This window comes from Hippocampus bargibanti, linkage group LG18 (genome assembly GCF_051943395.1).
Source record: "Hippocampus bargibanti isolate YZ-2025 linkage group LG18, ASM5194339v1, whole genome shotgun sequence".
Classification (NCBI taxonomy): domain Eukaryota; kingdom Metazoa; phylum Chordata; class Actinopteri; order Syngnathiformes; family Syngnathidae; genus Hippocampus; species Hippocampus bargibanti.
Window position 1 is genome coordinate 10550624 of NC_142751.1, and position 19328 is coordinate 10569951.

General features: G+C 21.5%; 1 protein-coding gene across 4 annotated transcripts in view; it reads left to right on the forward strand.

Moving 5' to 3' along the window:
• The window catches only part of rabgap1 (RAB GTPase activating protein 1), a 72790-nt gene that overhangs the window by 42051 nt on the left and 11411 nt on the right, over positions 1-19328 (forward strand). For all 4 annotated transcript variants that reach the window (XM_089021073.1, XM_089021074.1, XM_089021075.1 and 1 more), the window contains 9 exons: positions 2858-2932; positions 4207-4332; positions 5282-5425; positions 5497-5538; positions 6105-6233; positions 6933-7025; positions 8229-8339; positions 8497-8601; positions 10170-10253. In XM_089021073.1, the coding sequence (XP_088877199.1) occupies positions 2858-2932; positions 4207-4332; positions 5282-5425; positions 5497-5538; positions 6105-6233; positions 6933-7025; positions 8229-8339; positions 8497-8601; positions 10170-10253 (909 nt within the window). The remainder of the gene's footprint in view (positions 1-2857; positions 2933-4206; positions 4333-5281; positions 5426-5496; positions 5539-6104; positions 6234-6932; positions 7026-8228; positions 8340-8496; positions 8602-10169; positions 10254-19328) is intronic.

A 19328-nucleotide genomic window follows, 5' to 3' on the forward strand; every position in this document is an offset into this window, starting at 1 on the left:
AGGAAGTCTTGTTTTCAAGTTGTTGACAATGCCTGACGTGATGTCACATCTGGAACGCCCCTGACTGAGAAAGCGTCACACAATGCATTTTGGGTACTTTGTTTGGTCTGAAAACTTCGTGTTGATGGCGAAATTAGAAGAAAAAACATAAATAATGCCATGGTGAATCTACTACTATTTGATACTAGTTGACACAAATTCCCAGCAGACAAATCAGCCCATTTCCAACGGAGCTTGGGCGCCATCCTGTGCATTTTCTGATGCTACATTGGAGTCCAGACGCCTCAAATAACAGAAGGACTTCTTTAATCGATTGCAAACATTTATGCTTTCCTCTTCAGAACTATTTGAATCATATTCATAACTGGATGAGTAACAAGAAAGCATCTTCTCCGAATCTGAAGCTATTGTTTTGATTCTCGACCAAGGCAAGACGTCTTGGCGTGACGTCACGAACAAGGTGGCGGGACTTCCGAAACTGAAACCTTCTGAGGTCATTTTGAAGTAGTTTTGGGACACTTTAGGTCATTTTTATTGGTGTTTTGCATTTGACTAAAAATATCAGCCTGCATGTTTTGGGTATTTTAGATGTGATAAAACGCTTTTCTGATGTCAGTTAGGAAACAAAAAAATGGTGTCGGTTGTCCTTTAAGTTATATGGATCTGGAGTTATCTGAGCTTGAACGGGGGCAGCTGTACAAAATACAAGATACAGTAAAGTCTCGTTATATCGATATCGGATATATCGATAGTCCCGGTTATATCGATACTATTTCTATGCACGCACGGAGAAAATTACATGCAAACAGGGTCGGATATATCGATAGTCCCGGTTATATCGATATTTTTTCGGACTCCCTGGAATATCGATATAACGAGACTTTACTGTAATTCATACATATAATAATATAATAATTCATACATATTGATTTATGAATTTATTTATTGATTGACTTAACCCACCACCCTTAGTAGCTCGATCGGACGTTTGAAGCCGCCGATCCGAGCGCACATCAAAAGAAATCTAAAATCGCATTCTCCCACTTTTTTTACGATGAAAATTAGGTTTTCTTCAGACGTGGCTGCAGTTTGCTGTGCTCAGATGTTTCATTTCATTCATTATGCATGTATAACTCGAGCGAGGGGCATCCATCTCGACGTAGTTAAGCACCTCCTCAGGTGCGTTTAAATAATTCAGACCCCCCTCCCCCACCCCATCCCATCGCCGCTCCCACCACTACCTCTCATTCGCTCCACTCGTGGATTGATCCGCGCTTTGTCCCTTCGACTTGACTCATTGCTAACAGTTGTAGCTCAGTAGGCCATTGCGACCATTTTGTGGCAAAACTCTTGTCCTCTTCTCTCTTGCCGTCACAATGATGCCATAAACCATCTCCTGGGAATCTTTTGTCTCCTTCTCTCTCTCCCCCAACGTCACTCAGACACGTTTTTGGCCGCTATGCGCTTCCAAAATTGGAACTCTTGTGTGCTCTGAGTTTGGTATTTAAACAAGCTTTATCTGAGCGATACGATGTAAATAAGCAGAGCTTTTGGATGTCTCTTTGTTCATTCTCCCTCTTTTTATTTACAGTCTCTCTCTTGTGGTATTTATGTATGTTTTGGTATAAAATAAATCCCTCACTGAATTTATTGTTCGGTTAGAAATGTGATAATTTTCAGGGAATGAAAAAAATCCGTGTTCATTCGTGTTTTCAAGGTTTGTGTTTCGCTAGCTTTGCCTTTTACACTTAATAATAATAATAATAATAATAGTACTAAGTACTAGTAGTAATAATACATTTTATTTTCAAGTGCCTTTCAAAACTTTGAAGGTCACTTTACAGTCTCCGGATAAGTTTTTCTGTAGGTGAGCAGTAGCAGCCACATGCACCAGCGTTTAGTCTACCCGGAAGTAACTCAAATAGGTAGAAAGCTAGCTAGCTTGCTAATATGTAGCTAATAGATAGATAGCTAGCTTTCTAGCCAGCCAGCTCGATCGCTATATCGCTAAAAGTTATATAGCTAAATAGCCAGCTAGATAGCAAATACATAGCAAATAGCTAGCTAGATAACTAGCTAGATAGCGAGCTAGATACATAGCGAGATAAATAACAGTAAAGAGAGGAAAAAGAAATTAAAATAAAGTCAAGAGAAGTGACCAAAAAAGCTAAATGGGACGAAAGTTGAGTCTAATAGCAAAAAAAAAAAAAGGCACATTTGAACAGCGCTACAAAATGGCCGCCACGGGGAAAAAAGGAAGAGCAGCGCCCCCACCACCGGTTTACTGTGTTCGTCGAGCAGTCCGTCGTATTCCAGCGTCAAATTGGCGGTTTGTTTCTTCATGGTCGAAACATCGTCGTTGCCTTTAGCATGTTAGCGATGCTATTTCGGATTACTAGTTATACCCAGGCATAACTAAGTGTAAAAACTGTACACCTGGTTTGGTTTTACAAACCAAATAAAACCAGACTTTTTGAAAATGACAGCTTCTTCTTGCATACAGAATATTCTCAAAGGCTATCAAATTCATGCTTCCCAAATAGCAAATGTGTTCAAATGATCTTTGTCATTCTTAATGATTATTGAAGACTATCATCACATTAATGATTTCTTACATTAATTGGGTAACAGATAAATATCAACATAATGTCTGCTAATGTTTACATTTTCAAACAATCATAGTTTGTGCGAGAGGGCTGATCAGCATCTCTAAATTGTTCTGGTCACGACAACAACTATTGACTGAAAAGTTCTTTTTTTGTACAATATTTTGCTTGATTTCATTTTTCAGCATTTGCATGAACTGTCAAGCTTATTTACTGACTTTCAGTTCATTGCCTTTGTCTCCTCCCTCCAGGCATACTCTGTATATGATGAGGAGATTGGCTACTGCCAGGGACAATCCTTCTTGGCTGCTGTGCTACTGCTGCACGTGAGTTTCCATATCAGTCCAGCAAAAACACATTTTTATTTTGATCTAACAACAGTTCTTCAATCTTCCACTACATGCCTTAAGTCGTCTTATCAGCTGAGTTCCAGTTTAAAAAAAAAGTGTTTGGTCATCCTGTCCAACAATTTCAAGTACAGAGAACAAATGTTCAGTGTTCTCTTTTGACATCAGTCTTTAGATATTGACTCCCGTGATGTTTTGGTGCCACATAACTTCTGGTGAGATTTATTGGAGGGCGATATGTGCATTGCAGTCATTTAGTATGTCAATAAGAACTGCAAAAGTCGATAACTTCACAACTAATGGGCAGCTCAATATTTCATCCAGATTTTGATCTAGATTTTATTTTCGTTGACCCCCATTCATTTTCGTTTTCTGTAAACTACCTTTTTTTTCATCAGGACGTCTGGGTCAAAACAAAATTTACATGGAATGGACCAAGTTGTTTGGACCAAGATATTAATGACGACCAAACAGCTCATGACATGTCACAAGGTGTTACATAATTAGCTCTGGCATTGTTCTACAAAAAAAACACTTTTTTTCTTTTATGTCAATTGCACCAGACATTAATATGAACCAGCAATTGCTTAAAACATTGTGATCTTAAGATATAATCGAGGAACAAACAGCAGTTTGGAAAAGAATGGTGACTTGGACGAGGCCTAATGGCAACCCTTGTTGCTCTCATGGTCAGATTATGTTTTTTAATTGCCAACTTGACATGAAACAAATATGTTGAAACTTTTCATTGCCAGTGTGCCTAAAGGAGCGTCAACAATGTGTTTGTTAGCTTGAGGGTGTTTCCACTTACGCGAGCATCTGATTGTGTTATTTCGTTTCCTTCACTTTCTGACAGTTGTTTCTTTTCCGTTCAATCTTGCATTATTGACACTGTCATAGGGGGGAATTGTTTTAAATTAAATGTTCCATTGACGATACAACTACTAAACTATACTGCCTCATGATTTTGACATTTTTATCCTAAGAGCGGGAGGACTGAATACTGCAAAGAAAAAATAAAATTGCAATGTATTATTATAATTTCAGAGTGAATGGTTTCTTTAGCCAACAATGCCACCTAGAGGTCAATCCGCAACACTGCATGCGTTCAACTAAATGGCTGCACAATTTCTAAAAACATTTTACTTATATTATTGCACACCTTTATACACTACAGCCTATATAGATATATAGGTATAGATATACGGTGTAAACCGGGACATATCCCTTAAAGTCTGGAGTTTGTTGCTCAGATGCCAGAGGAGCAAGCCTTCAGTGTGCTCGTCAAGATCATGTTTGACTATGGCCTCAGGGACCTGTTCAAGCAAAACTTTGAAGATCTGCATTGCAAGTTCTTCCAGCTGGAGAGACTCATGCAGGTTGGTTCATTCCAATCACGACCAAATATTAAAGGACAACCGACACCATTTTTTTTGTTTCCTATCTGACATCAGAAAAACGTTTCATAGCATCGAAAATACCCAAAACACGCAGTATGATATTTTTAGTCAAATGCAAAACATCAATAAAAATGACTTAAAGTGTCCAAAATCTGCAAAAAAAATTAACCTGGAAGTGGCCAGTTTCAGAAGGTCCTGCCCCCTTGTTCGTGGCGTCACCCCAAGACGTCTTGCCTTGCTGGAGAATCAAAACAATGGCTTCAGATTCGGAGAAGATGCTTTCTTGTTACTCCTCCAGTTATGAATATGATTCCAATAGTTCTGAAGAGGAAAGCATAAATGTTTGCAATCGATTAAAGAAGTCCTCCCGTATCAATTCCAGCCATCAGGACTCCAATGTAGCGTCCCAGAAAATGCACAAGATGCTGCCCAAGCTCCGTTGGAAGTGGGCTGATTAGTCTGCTGGGTATTTGTGTCAACTAGTATCAAATAGTAGTCTTGGTACAACACACAACAATTCACCATCACGTTATTTATGTGTTTTCCTTCTAATTTCGCCATCAACACGGATCATGAAGTTTTCAGACCAAGCAAAGTACCCAAAATGCATTGTGTGTCACTTTCTCGGTCAGGGGTGTTCCTGACGGGACGTGACGTCAGGAATCGTCACCAACACGAAAACAAGACTTCCTGAATATTCAGCGCGTGTCTTAAAATGTAAAATATAACTATATGCGATGGAATCTTTGTAAAATACGTTCAGTAGAAGTCATTTGAAGTGATTTTACAAATTATGGACACAAATTGTCCGGAAGCGTCGGTTGTCCTTTAAGGGTGATATATCCTGTGTTTTGTTTTTTTTTTTTACTTCAATAAAACACTTAAAATCTGTGTATATTGACACCATTGGCTCCTTTGTCTTTATCAGGAATATATACCCGATTTGTACACCCATTTCTTGAACGTGGGCTTGGAAGCTCACATGTATGCCTCCCAGTGGTTCCTCACCCTCTTTACAGCCAAGTTTCCTCTCTACATGGTCTTCCATATCATTGACCTGCTTCTTTGTGAGGTGAGAAACCCCTTGTTGCTGTCATCGTATTGAGTGACCTTGTCGTTCATTCAATTCTTGTCATCCTCAAGGGCATCAGTGTGATCTTCAACGTGGCTCTAGCGCTTCTTAAGGTAACATCTGCAGTATATTTATGTTAGAAATGTTTCCATCTGTAATGCCTGATGCACTGTAGCCATGGCATACCTTTCATTTATTTTTTTATTTATTTATTTATTTATTTATTTATTTATTTATTTATTCATTAATTTATTTATTTATTTATTAATTTATTTGTGTGTTTATGTATGTTTATTTATTTGTTTGTTTGTTTGTTTGTTTGGTATTCATTTGTCCATCTCTTAATTTATTTCGTGAGTTACTTTTGTTTTTATTTTTAGTTGTTTATGTGTTTACTTATTTGTTTATTCTGTCCATCCATATATGTATTTAGTTAGTTACTTATGTGTTTATTTATTTATCTATGTATTTATTTATTTATTTTGGTGAGCTCTAAATAAGCAAACGGCCTATTAGAACAATGCTCCTTCAGTCAGTTTGAAGCAATGCAAGGACAATATTGTGGTTGAGGGTCTGAGCTCTTCTGTTCCTGGTTTTTATAATGAGAAGTATTTGGCTGTGGTCCCACTTCCAAAGGAAAATAGTCACTCATTTCTTCTTCTTTTTCTTTTTCTTTTAGACGTCAAAAGATGATCTGATCCAAACAGACTTTGAGGGCGCCCTTAAATTTTTTCGTGTTCCAGTTCCCAAAAGGTATCGCTCAGAGGAGAATGCTAAGAAGTTAATGGAGCTGGCTTGTAGCATGAAGGTGAGTTTCAACCCCTTGTCCATCGGATTAATTTAGAATGTGACCTTTGACCCCAGGCATAACCAACTGTAAAAACTGTACACCTGGTTTGATGGGATGGTTAAAATGAGGGTCGATGAACCATTGTGGCATATTTCCGAAACAATATTTGTGCTATATGAATCACCCAAATGTGGCTTTTTTTTAAACATATTTTAACTAAAGCTTTTGGATTTTGTTTACAACCATTGTTATTTTATTTTTAATGAAAAAGCTTCCTCCTGAGTTTCTGCTTTCATACCAGTAGGGGGCACTTTTGAACTTAATATGTAATTGTAAGTCGCTGGTGCACTACACAGACCAGTGTTTTAACAGCTAATGGACTATCCGGCCCACTTTTGGACATTCAAGGTAACTTTGGCCAGTACTGTATATTTTTTAGACCAACTCAGGCCAACTTTTTGACTTTAATAAGATTCCTCAATTTATATCAAGAATATTGACAAACCTTGTTTACTGTTAAGAGGGCCCCCGTTGACCAACTGCCATTTGAAACAGAATCAAAGTCAAAGTCAGCTTTATTGTCAAATATGCTAATATGCATGACATACAGGACAGATGAAATTACTGTCCTCTCGTACCCAGCGTCAAAGGCACTTATAATGACTTTAACAAACATAATAAACACGAAAACGGCAATCTGTCGCTGTGCTGCTTCAGATCAGCCAGAAAAAGCTGAAGAAGTTTGAAAAGGAGTACCACACCATTCGGGAGCAGCAGGAACAGCAGGAAGCTCCTATTGAGAGATACGAGGTGTGTATGCATGCAAAAAAGCAACATTGACATCAAAGCTTTATGATTAACCCGCTGCTTTGTTTATATATTAACAGTGACCTGTGTTAGTGAACTGTTTGCCTTTTATTTATTTTTTATGTCACAGGTTCTTACCACATTTTAACATTTTAGAGACAAAGAAATTAGATGGTTATCAAAGCAGAATGCATAATTGCAGGCCATAAGTCATATACAGTGAGACCTCACCTTACGAACTTAATTGGTTCCCAGATAGAGTCTGTAAGGCGAAAAGTGTGTATCTCAAAAAAACATTTCCCATAGGAAACCATTAAAATGGGAATAATCCGTTCCCGGGTTTCCATAAAATATACTTTTCAACTAAATTAGCCTTAAAACTACACACAACATACCTTATTCTATGTATAATACATGTGCTATTGTATTGTAATGAAAGACATACACTGCATTGTATCATAAAGTCACTTTATTTACATTTGTGATGTCATTGATGGCTTGATGGAATGGCGTTGGAGGTCGAAGGTCAAAGGGAATTGCTGTTTGGAAAGAGAGGCACATTACATGAGGACTGTAATTAAAGAAATAAACTGTTCTGTAAAATAAAGTTTTATTGACCTTTTTGATGGTCGTTGATGGTTTATGGAAGGAGAGTCACCTTCCATAAGGACTGTTGGTAACTTAACCTCTGGTGCTGTTCGGTCGTGTGCTTCCGCCGAAGATCACTCCGCCAGCCGTGGTGGGTGTGTATTATGAAAATAGTGCTTATTATAAGGTTTAATTTTCAGAAATTTGACGTTTGTAAGATGAAACGTTTGTAAGATAAGGTGTGTGTAAGTTGAGGTCTCACTGTACATTGAACTGTATTATATCAGCTGGAGTTAGCTTGAAAAATGTAAAGTACTTTTTACTTTTATTTTTTAAACTATAAATTACTGCGACATCAATTACATTTTTCCAGACACGCTCTATTATGATGCTCGACTTTTTCATGTTCACCATAGTTCTTCTCCTGTTAAACATTACATTGAACTCTCAACTTAGTTACATTTCATAACTCGCTTGCTCTCCCACTCTGTTCATTTGCATCTTTCACTTCCCGTATCTCGTTTGCATTGGGCTCGTGCCGCCACTTGTTTTACTCCCCTTGACCTCCCTTCCTCTTTTCGCCTTGTTTTTCATCTGTGTCTCGACGTTGACCCACAGAGGGAGAACCGTCGTTTGCAGGAGGCCAACATGCGCTTGGAACAGGAGAACGACGACCTGGCACACGAGCTGGTCAGCAGCAAGATTGCCCTGCGCAAGGATCTTGATAACGTAAGTCGGAATATGAAAAGGTGGACGTTTTCTAGTTTTGTGGGATTGCCTGTCGCACTGCCGCCGATCATGTATGGCTGGCATCCGTGACGATGATCGACTTGTGTCACCTGTGACATCAATAAGATGACCATTGAATCACCTTTGTGTGTGTCAGGCTGAGGAGAAAGCTGACGCCTTGAACAAGGAGCTGCTGCTGACCAAACAGAAACTAGTTGACGCCGAGGATGAGAAGAGACGACTGGAGGAAGAATCGGCGCAGGTCTCAGCGATATTTACTTATTATACAGTGATCCCTCGCTACTTCGCGGTTCACTTGTCGCGGCTTCGGTGCATCGTGGATTTTTTTCAAGGGAAAAACACTTTTTTTTCTTTTTTTGAAGGAGCCTTTCTCCAAGAGAAGAACATCGTTTTATCGGTAGTTGTTGGCACTCTTTCTTTTTTTGAGAATACAGAAAAAAAAAATATTAATCACATGCAAATGTGCAAACAATCAAAGTAAAACAAACAACACTGCAAACAACACTGCAAACAACACTGCAAACAATGCAAAATAAAATCAAACACACTGGCTTTACAGCATTCTGCTGAAAAGAGAACAGCTCATGGAGCAGAATGCTGTCTAAGCCAGTGTGTTTGATTTTATTCTGCATTGTTTGCAATGTTGTTTCTTTTACTTATATTGTTTGCACATTTGCATGCGATTAATAAAAAAAAAACAGTTTTTTTTCTCTATTCTCAAAAAAAAAGACAAAAAAAGAAAGAGTGCCAACAACTACCGATAGCAATGTTCTACTCTTGGAGAAAGACTCATTCAAAACAAAAAGCTAAGTACATTGTATTTCGCGGATTTCACCTATCGCGGGCTATTTTTGGAACGTATCTCCCGCGCTAAACCAGGGTTCACTGTATATATTTATTATGCATGACGCTTGTAGAAATGTTGGCAATGATTTTAGCATGGATCATGGAAGGTAACATGCAAGATTTGCTTACGCGTGCCGCCTAAAAAGATCATGTCGAGCCAGATTGGGGCCCTCGGGCCTTGAGTTTGACACCTATGGTTTTTAACTCATTCACTGCCACACGATGTGCAATTATGTGTCCACTCCAGTGCTGGGGTTTTTGTCATTTTCACTTAAATGGCAGGATCCACAGAATATTGAGTTTTAGGACTACATAAACGTTGAATGCAGTTTCTTTCGTCCCAAATAAAAAGTTAATTCCTAAGTAATATGGGTCTGGAGTTGTCTGATCTTGAAATTGGGGCGGCTGTAGAAAATAATGATTTAGATAGCGCTTTAACAACAGCTGAAGCTGTTACAAAGCGCTAACATGGACAAAAGGCAAATGATGCCCCCTCGTGGAAGGAAAAAACATTGCCAGAGATCTGACCAGCGCTTTATCGGCACCCGCAAGAAAAAGCAAAACCCAAACGAATTTGGGAATGGCGGCGAATGAGTGAAGAGTCTGCCCTCCCCCCCCAAAAAAAAGTGGTGTTGTGGCCATGTGACCTCTACTGTCGTCAAATTCTGTCAAAATTCATCCGTTGGGTGGCCGGCAATAAATTCCGTCACTTGGTGGTGGAGAGCGGGCGGGACAAGGAAAACGAAGCTGCCGCCTTTCCCGCCGCTCCCTTGTGACTTATCTGTTCTCCTCCTTTAATGTCTTCTGTCGACATTGTGATTTACCATCTCCTGTCCAGCCCGCCAATAGTTGTCTCCTTCCCGTGTTCATGGCGGTAACAAAGAAACACTGCTTCTGGAAGCTAGAACACTCACATCTGCCATTTGAGCGTGACTTGGAACAGTTTGTCGTGTGTGTCCACAGCTGAAGGAGATGTGCAGACGAGAGCTGGACAAATCGGAATCGGAGATTAAGAAGAACGGCTCCATTATTGGAGAATATAAACAGGTATGACTCAAGGTCATTTGCGTGAACAAAAACAAATATTTTTTTAGGCAAAAAAAATCTATGAAATGAAAAATTGTACTTTGATTATATCCCACTATCATTCAGCCCTAATATAAAACACAATACACTTAATCGATCCCCGATTTGTACTCCCGCTCCTCCGAAAGACCTTCATTTTAAAAGCCTGTCGTGTCCCGTGAGTCTCAGAGGAGCGATGGGGCGTTAAATATCGCAACTAGCCACGGTCATTTCAAGATAATCAATAAATGCATTCATCGATCCTGCACTCAGCGGTCTTGCTTAGCTGAGTTGTGTGCCATCGTGACATAATCATTACAAGAATGCCGCATTTAGTTGACGTTGCGCTGTGCCCCGTTTTTTTTTTTTTTTTTTTTTTTTTTTTTTTTTTTTTTTTTTTTTTTTTTTTTTTTTTTTTTTTTTTTTTTTTTTTTTTTTTTTTTTTTTTTTTTTTTTTTTTTTTTTTTTTTTTTTTTTTTTTTTTTTTTTTTTTTTTTTTTTTTTTTTTTTTTTTTTTTTTTTTTTTTTTTTTTTTTTTTTTTTTTTTTTTTTTTTTTTTTTTTTTTTTTTTTTTTTTTTTTTTTTTTTTTTTTTTTTTTTTTTTTTTTTTTTTTTTTTTTTTTTTTTTTTTTTTTTTTTTTTTTTTTTTTTTTTTTTTTTTTTTTTTTTTTTTTTTTTTTTTTTTTTTTTTTTTTTTTTTTTTTTTTTTTTTTTTTTTTTTTTTTTTTTTTTTTTTTTTTTTTTTTTTTTTTTTTTTTTTTTTTTTTTTTTTTTTTTTTTTTTTTTTTTTTTTTTTTTTTTTTTTTTTTTTTTTTTTTTTTTTTTTTTTTTTTTTTTTTTTTTTTTTTTTTTTTTTTTTTTTTTTTTTTTTTTTTTTTTTTTTTTTTTTTTTTTTTTTTTTTTTTTTTTTTTTTTTTTTTTTTTTTTTTTTTTTTTTTTTTTTTTTTTTTTTTTTTTTTTTTTTTTTTTTTTTTTTTTTTTTTTTTTTTTTTTTTTTTTTTTTTTTTTTTTTTTTTTTTTTTTTTTTTTTTTTTTTTTTTTTTTTTTTTTTTTTTTTTTTTTTTTTTTTTTTTTTTTTTTTTTTTTTTTTTTTTTTTTTTTTTTTTTTTTTTTTTTTTTTTTTTTTTTTTTTTTTTTTTTTTTTTTTTTTTTTTTTTTTTTTTTTTTTTTTTTTTTTTTTTTTTTTTTTTTTTTTTTTTTTTTTTTTTTTTTTTTTTTTTTTTTTTTTTTTTTTTTTTTTTTTTTTTTTTTTTTTTTTTTTTTTTTTTTTTTTTTTTTTTTTTTTTTTTTTTTTTTTTTTTTTTTTTTTTTTTTTTTTTTTTTTTTTTTTTTTTTTTTTTTTTTTTTTTTTTTTTTTTTTTTTTTTTTTTTTTTTTTTTTTTTTTTTTTTTTTTTTTTTTTTTTTTTTTTTTTTTTTTTTTTTTTTTTTTTTTTTTTTTTTTTTTTTTTTTTTTTTTTTTTTTTTTTTTTTTTTTTTTTTTTTTTTTTTTTTTTTTTTTTTTTTTTTTTTTTTTTTTTTTTTTTTTTTTTTTTTTTTTTTTTTTTTTTTTTTTTTTTTTTTTTTTTTTTTTTTTTTTTTTTTTTTTTTTTTTTTTTTTTTTTTTTTTTTTTTTTTTTTTTTTTTTTTTTTTTTTTTTTTTTTTTTTTTTTTTTTTTTTTTTTTTTTTTTTTTTTTTTTTTTTTTTTTTTTTTTTTTTTTTTTTTTTTTTTTTTTTTTTTTTTTTTTTTTTTTTTTTTTTTTTTTTTTTTTTTTTTTTTTTTTTTTTTTTTTTTTTTTTTTTTTTTTTTTTTTTTTTTTTTTTTTTTTTTTTTTTTTTTTTTTTTTTTTTTTTTTTTTTTTTTTTTTTTTTTTTTTTTTTTTTTTTTTTTTTTTTTTTTTTTTTTTTTTTTTTTTTTTTTTTTTTTTTTTTTTTTTTTTTTTTTTTTTTTTTTTTTTTTTTTTTTTTTTTTTTTTTTTTTTTTTTTTTTTTTTTTTTTTTTTTTTTTTTTTTTTTTTTTTTTTTTTTTTTTTTTTTTTTTTTTTTTTTTTTTTTTTTTTTTTTTTTTTTTTTTTTTTTTTTTTTTTTTTTTTTTTTTTTTTTTTTTTTTTTTTTTTTTTTTTTTTTTTTTTTTTTTTTTTTTTTTTTTTTTTTTTTTTTTTTTTTTTTTTTTTTTTTTTTTTTTTTTTTTTTTTTTTTTTTTTTTTTTTTTTTTTTTTTTTTTTTTTTTTTTTTTTTTTTTTTTTTTTTTTTTTTTTTTTTTTTTTTTTTTTTTTTTTTTTTTTTTTTTTTTTTTTTTTTTTTTTTTTTTTTTTTTTTTTTTTTTTTTTTTTTTTTTTTTTTTTTTTTTTTTTTTTTTTTTTTTTTTTTTTTTTTTTTTTTTTTTTTTTTTTTTTTTTTTTTTTTTTTTTTTTTTTTTTTTTTTTTTTTTTTTTTTTTTTTTTTTTTTTTTTTTTTTTTTTTTTTTTTTTTTTTTTTTTTTTTTTTTTTTTTTTTTTTTTTTTTTTTTTTTTTTTTTTTTTTTTTTTTTTTTTTTTTTTTTTTTTTTTTTTTTTTTTTTTTTTTTTTTTTTTTTTTTTTTTTTTTTTTTTTTTTTTTTTTTTTTTTTTTTTTTTTTTTTTTTTTTTTTTTTTTTTTTTTTTTTTTTTTTTTTTTTTTTTTTTTTTTTTTTTTTTTTTTTTTTTTTTTTTTTTTTTTTTTTTTTTTTTTTTTTTTTTTTTTTTTTTTTTTTTTTTTTTTTTTTTTTTTTTTTTTTTTTTTTTTTTTTTTTTTTTTTTTTTTTTTTTTTTTTTTTTTTTTTTTTTTTTTTTTTTTTTTTTTTTTTTTTTTTTTTTTTTTTTTTTTTTTTTTTTTTTTTTTTTTTTTTTTTTTTTTTTTTTTTTTTTTTTTTTTTTTTTTTTTTTTTTTTTTTTTTTTTTTTTTTTTTTTTTTTTTTTTTTTTTTTTTTTTTTTTTTTTTTTTTTTTTTTTTTTTTTTTTTTTTTTTTTTTTTTTTTTTTTTTTTTTTTTTTTTTTTTTTTTTTTTTTTTTTTTTTTTTTTTTTTTTTTTTTTTTTTTTTTTTTTTTTTTTTTTTTTTTTTTTTTTTTTTTTTTTTTTTTTTTTTTTTTTTTTTTTTTTTTTTTTTTTTTTTTTTTTTTTTTTTTTTTTTTTTTTTTTTTTTTTTTTTTTTTTTTTTTTTTTTTTTTTTTTTTTTTTTTTTTTTTTTTTTTTTTTTTTTTTTTTTTTTTTTTTTTTTTTTTTTTTTTTTTTTTTTTTTTTTTTTTTTTTTTTTTTTTTTTTTTTTTTTTTTTTTTTTTTTTTTTTTTTTTTTTTTTTTTTTTTTTTTTTTTTTTTTTTTTTTTTTTTTTTTTTTTTTTTTTTTTTTTTTTTTTTTTTTTTTTTTTTTTTTTTTTTTTTTTTTTTTTTTTTTTTTTTTTTTTTTTTTTTTTTTTTTTTTTTTTTTTTTTTTTTTTTTTTTTTTTTTTTTTTTTTTTTTTTTTTTTTTTTTTTTTTTTTTTTTTTTTTTTTTTTTTTTTTTTTTTTTTTTTTTTTTTTTTTTTTTTTTTTTTTTTTTTTTTTTTTTTTTTTTTTTTTTTTTTTTTTTTTTTTTTTTTTTTTTTTTTTTTTTTTTTTTTTTTTTTTTTTTTTTTTTTTTTTTTTTTTTTTTTTTTTTTTTTTTTTTTTTTTTTTTTTTTTTTTTTTTTTTTTTTTTTTTTTTTTTTTTTTTTTTTTTTTTTTTTTTTTTTTTTTTTTTTTTTTTTTTTTTTTTTTTTTTTTTTTTTTTTTTTTTTTTTTTTTTTTTTTTTTTTTTTTTTTTTTTTTTTTTTTTTTTTTTTTTTTTTTTTTTTTTTTTTTTTTTTTTTTTTTTTTTTTTTTTTTTTTTTTTTTTTTTTTTTTTTTTTTTTTTTTTTTTTTTTTTTTTTTTTTTTTTTTTTTTTTTTTTTTTTTTTTTTTTTTTTTTTTTTTTTTTTTTTTTTTTTTTTTTTTTTTTTTTTTTTTTTTTTTTTTTTTTTTTTTTTTTTTTTTTTTTTTTTTTTTTTTTTTTTTTTTTTTTTTTTTTTTTTTTTTTTTTTTTTTTTTTTTTTTTTTTTTTTTTTTTTTTTTTTTTTTTTTTTTTTTTTTTTTTTTTTTTTTTTTTTTTTTTTTTTTTTTTTTTTTTTTTTTTTTTTTTTTTTTTTTTTTTTTTTTTTTTTTTTTTTTTTTTTTTTTTTTTTTTTTTTTTTTTTTTTTTTTTTTTTTTTTTTTTTTTTTTTTTTTTTTTTTTTTTTTTTTTTTTTTTTTTTTTTTTTTTTTTTTTTTTTTTTTTTTTTTTTTTTTTTTTTTTTTTTTTTTTTTTTTTTTTTTTTTTTTTTTTTTTTTTTTTTTTTTTTTTTTTTTTTTTTTTTTTTTTTTTTTTTTTTTTTTTTTTTTTTTTTTTTTTTTTTTTTTTTTTTTTTTTTTTTTTTTTTTTTTTTTTTTTTTTTTTTTTTTTTTTTTTTTTTTTTTTTTTTTTTTTTTTTTTTTTTTTTTTTTTTTTTTTTTTTTTTTTTTTTTTTTTTTTTTTTTTTTTTTTTTTTTTTTTTTTTTTTTTTTTTTTTTTTTTTTTTTTTTTTTTTTTTTTTTTTTTTTTTTTTTTTTTTTTTTTTTTTTTTTTTTTTTTTTTTTTTTTTTTTTTTTTTTTTTTTTTTTTTTTTTTTTTTTTTTTTTTTTTTTTTTTTTTTTTTTTTTTTTTTTTTTTTTTTTTTTTTTTTTTTTTTTTTTTTTTTTTTTTTTTTTTTTTTTTTTTTTTTTTTTTTTTTTTTTTTTTTTTTTTTTTTTTTTTTTTTTTTTTTTTTTTTTTTTTTTTTTTTTTTTTTTTTTTTTTTTTTTTTTTTTTTTTTTTTTTTTTTTTTTTTTTTTTTTTTTTTTTTTTTTTTTTTTTTTTTTTTTTTTTTTTTTTTTTTTTTTTTTTTTTTTTTTTTTTTTTTTTTTTTTTTTTTTTTTTTTTTTTTTTTTTTTTTTTTTTTTTTTTTTTTTTTTTTTTTTTTTTTTTTTTTTTTTTTTTTTTTTTTTTTTTTTTTTTTTTTTTTTTTTTTTTTTTTTTTTTTTTTTTTTTTTTTTTTTTTTTTTTTTTTTTTTTTTTTTTTTTTTTTTTTTTTTTTTTTTTTTTTTTTTTTTTTTTTTTTTTTTTTTTTTTTTTTTTTTTTTTTTTTTTTTTTTTTTTTTTTTTTTTTTTTTTTTTTTTTTTTTTTTTTTTTTTTTTTTTTTTTTTTTTTTTTTTTTTTTTTTTTTTTTTTTTTTTTTTTTTTTTTTTTTTTTTTTTTTTTTTTTTTTTTTTTTTTTTTTTTTTTTTTTTTTTTTTTTTTTTTTTTTTTTTTTTTTTTTTTTTTTTTTTTTTTTTTTTTTTTTTTTTTTTTTTTTTTTTTTTTTTTTTTTTTTTTTTTTTTTTTTTTTTTTTTTTTTTTTTTTTTTTTTTTTTTTTTTTTTTTTTTTTTTTTTTTTTTTTTTTTTTTTTTTTTTTTTTTTTTTTTTTTTTTTTTTTTTTTTTTTTTTTTTTTTTTTTTTTTTTTTTTTTTTTTTTTTTTTTTTTTTTTTTTTTTTTTTTTTTTTTTTTTTTTTTTTTTTTTTTTTTTTTTTTTTTTTTTTTTTTTTTTTTTTTTTTTTTTTTTTTTTTTTTTTTTTTTTTTTTTTTTTTTTTTTTTTTTTTTTTTTTTTTTTTTTTTTTTTTTTTTTTTTTTTTTTTTTTTTTTTTTTTTTTTTTTTTTTTTTTTTTTTTTTTTTTTTTTTTTTTTTTTTTTTTTTTTTTTTTTTTTTTTTTTTTTTTTTTTTTTTTTTTTTTTTTTTTTTTTTTTTTTTTTTTTTTTTTTTTTTTTTTTTTTTTTTTTTTTTTTTTTTTTTTTTTTTTTTTTTTTTTTTTTTTTTTTTTTTTTTTTTTTTTTTTTTTTTTTTTTTTTTTTTTTTTTTTTTTTTTTTTTTTTTTTTTTTTTTTTTTTTTTTTTTTTTTTTTTTTTTTTTTTTTTTTTTTTTTTTTTTTTTTTTTTTTTTTTTTTTTTTTTTTTTTTTTTTTTTTTTTTTTTTTTTTTTTTTTTTTTTTTTTTTTTTTTTTTTTTTTTTTTTTTTTTTTTTTTTTTTTTTTTTTTTTTTTTTTTTTTTTTTTTTTTTTTTTTTTTTTTTTTTTTTTTTTTTTTTTTTTTTTTTTTTTTTTTTTTTTTTTTTTTTTTTTTTTTTTTTTTTTTTTTTTTTTTTTTTTTTTTTTTTTTTTTTTTTTTTTTTTTTTTTTTTTTTTTTTTTTTTTTTTTTTTTTTTTTTTTTTTTTTTTTTTTTTTTTTTTTTTTTTTTTTTTTTTTTTTTTTTTTTTTTTTTTTTTTTTTTTTTTTTTTTTTTTTTTTTTTTTTTTTTTTTTTTTTTTTTTTTTTTTTTTTTTTTTTTTTTTTTTTTTTTTTTTTTTTTTTTTTTTTTTTTTTTTTTTTTTTTTTTTTTTTTTTTTTTTTTTTTTTTTTTTTTTTTTTTTTTTTTTTTTTTTTTTTTTTTTTTTTTTTTTTTTTTTTTTTTTTTTTTTTTTTTTTTTTTTTTTTTTTTTTTTTTTTTTTTTTTTTTTTTTTTTTTTTTTTTTTTTTTTTTTTTTTTTTTTTTTTTTTTTTTTTTTTTTTTTTTTTTTTTTTTTTTTTTTTTTTTTTTTTTTTTTTTTTTTTTTTTTTTTTTTTTTTTTTTTTTTTTTTTTTTTTTTTTTTTTTTTTTTTTTTTTTTTTTTTTTTTTTTTTTTTTTTTTTTTTTTTTTTTTTTTTTTTTTTTTTTTTTTTTTTTTTTTTTTTTTTTTTTTTTTTTTTTTTTTTTTTTTTTTTTTTTTTTTTTTTTTTTTTTTTTTTTTTTTTTTTTTTTTTTTTTTTTTTTTTTTTTTTTTTTTTTTTTTTTTTTTTTTTTTTTTTTTTTTTTTTTTTTTTTTTTTTTTTTTTTTTTTTTTTTTTTTTTTTTTTTTTTTTTTTTTTTTTTTTTTTTTTTTTTTTTTTTTTTTTTTTTTTTTTTTTTTTTTTTTTTTTTTTTTTTTTTTTTTTTTTTTTTTTTTTTTTTTTTTTTTTTTTTTTTTTTTTTTTTTTTTTTTTTTTTTTTTTTTTTTTTTTTTTTTTTTTTTTTTTTTTTTTTTTTTTTTTTTTTTTTTTTTTTTTTTTTTTTTTTTTTTTTTTTTTTTTTTTTTTTTTTTTTTTTTTTTTTTTTTTTTTTTTTTTTTTTTTTTTTTTTTTTTTTTTTTTTTTTTTTTTTTTTTTTTTTTTTTTTTTTTTTTTTTTTTTTTTTTTTTTTTTTTTTTTTTTTTTTTTTTTTTTTTTTTTTTTTTTTTTTTTTTTTTTTTTTTTTTTTTTTTTTTTTTTTTTTTTTTTTTTTTTTTTTTTTTTTTTTTTTTTTTTTTTTTTTTTTTTTTTTTTTTTTTTTTTTTTTTTTTTTTTTTTTTTTTTTTTTTTTTTTTTTTTTTTTTTTTTTTTTTTTTTTTTTTTTTTTTTTTTTTTTTTTTTTTTTTTTTTTTTTTTTTTTTTTTTTTTTTTTTTTTTTTTTTTTTTTTTTTTTTTTTTTTTTTTTTTTTTTTTTTTTTTTTTTTTTTTTTTTTTTTTTTTTTTTTTTTTTTTTTTTTTTTTTTTTTTTTTTTTTTTTTTTTTTTTTTTTTTTTTTTTTTTTTTTTTTTTTTTTTTTTTTTTTTTTTTTTTTTTTTTTTTTTTTTTTTTTTTTTTTTTTTTTTTTTTTTTTTTTTTTTTTTTTTTTTTTTTTTTTTTTTTTTTTTTTTTTTTTTTTTTTTTTTTTTTTTTTTTTTTTTTTTTTTTTTTTTTTTTTTTTTTTTTTTTTTTTTTTTTTTTTTTTTTTTTTTTTTTTTTTTTTTTTTTTTTTTTTTTTTTTTTTTTTTTTTTTTTTTTTTTTTTTTTTTTTTTTTTTTTTTTTTTTTTTTTTTTTTTTTTTTTTTTTTTTTTTTTTTTTTTTTTTTTTTTTTTTTTTTTTTTTTTTTTTTTTTTTTTTTTTTTTTTTTTTTTTTTTTTTTTTTTTTTTTTTTTTTTTTTTTTTTTTTTTTTTTTTTTTTTTTTTTTTTTTTTTTTTTTTTTTTTTTTTTTTTTTTTTTTTTTTTTTTTTTTTTTTTTTTTTTTTTTTTTTTTTTTTTTTTTTTTTTTTTTTTTTTTTTTTTTTTTTTTTTTTTTTTTTTTTTTTTTTTTTTTTTTTTTTTTTTTTTTTTTTTTTTTTTTTTTTTTTTTTTTTTTTTTTTTTTTTTTTTTTTTTTTTTTTTTTTTTTTTTTTTTTTTTTTTTTTTTTTTTTTTTTTTTTTTTTTTTTTTTTTTTTTTTTTTTTTTTTTTTTTTTTTTTTTTTTTTTTTTTTTTTTTTTTTTTTTTTTTTTTTTTTTTTTTTTTTTTTTTTTTTTTTTTTTTTTTTTTTTTTTTTTTTTTTTTTTTTTTTTTTTTTTTTTTTTTTTTTTTTTTTTTTTTTTTTTTTTTTTTTTTTTTTTTTTTTTTTTTTTTTTTTTTTTTTTTTTTTTTTTTTTTTTTTTTTTTTTTTTTTTTTTTTTTTTTTTTTTTTTTTTTTTTTTTTTTTTTTTTTTTTTTTTTTTTTTTTTTTTTTTTTTTTTTTTTTTTTTTTTTTTTTTTTTTTTTTTTTTTTTTTTTTTTTTTTTTTTTTTTTTTTTTTTTTTTTTTTTTTTTTTTTTTTTTTTTTTTTTTTTTTTTTTTTTTTTTTTTTTTTTTTTTTTTTTTTTTTTTTTTTTTTTTTTTTTTTTTTTTTTTTTTTTTTTTTTTTTTTTTTTTTTTTTTTTTTTTTTTTTTTTTTTTTTTTTTTTTTTTTTTTTTTTTTTTTTTTTTTTTTTTTTTTTTTTTTTTTTTTTTTTTTTTTTTTTTTTTTTTTTTTTTTTTTTTTTTTTTTTTTTTTTTTTTTTTTTTTTTTTTTTTTTTTTTTTTTTTTTTTTTTTTTTTTTTTTTTTTTTTTTTTTTTTTTTTTTTTTTTTTTTTTTTTTTTTTTTTTTTTTTTTTTTTTTTTTTTTTTTTTTTTTTTTTTTTTTTTTTTTTTTTTTTTTTTTTTTTTTTTTTTTTTTTTTTTTTTTTTTTTTTTTTTTTTTTTTTTTTTTTTTTTTTTTTTTTTTTTTTTTTTTTTTTTTTTTTTTTTTTTTTTTTTTTTTTT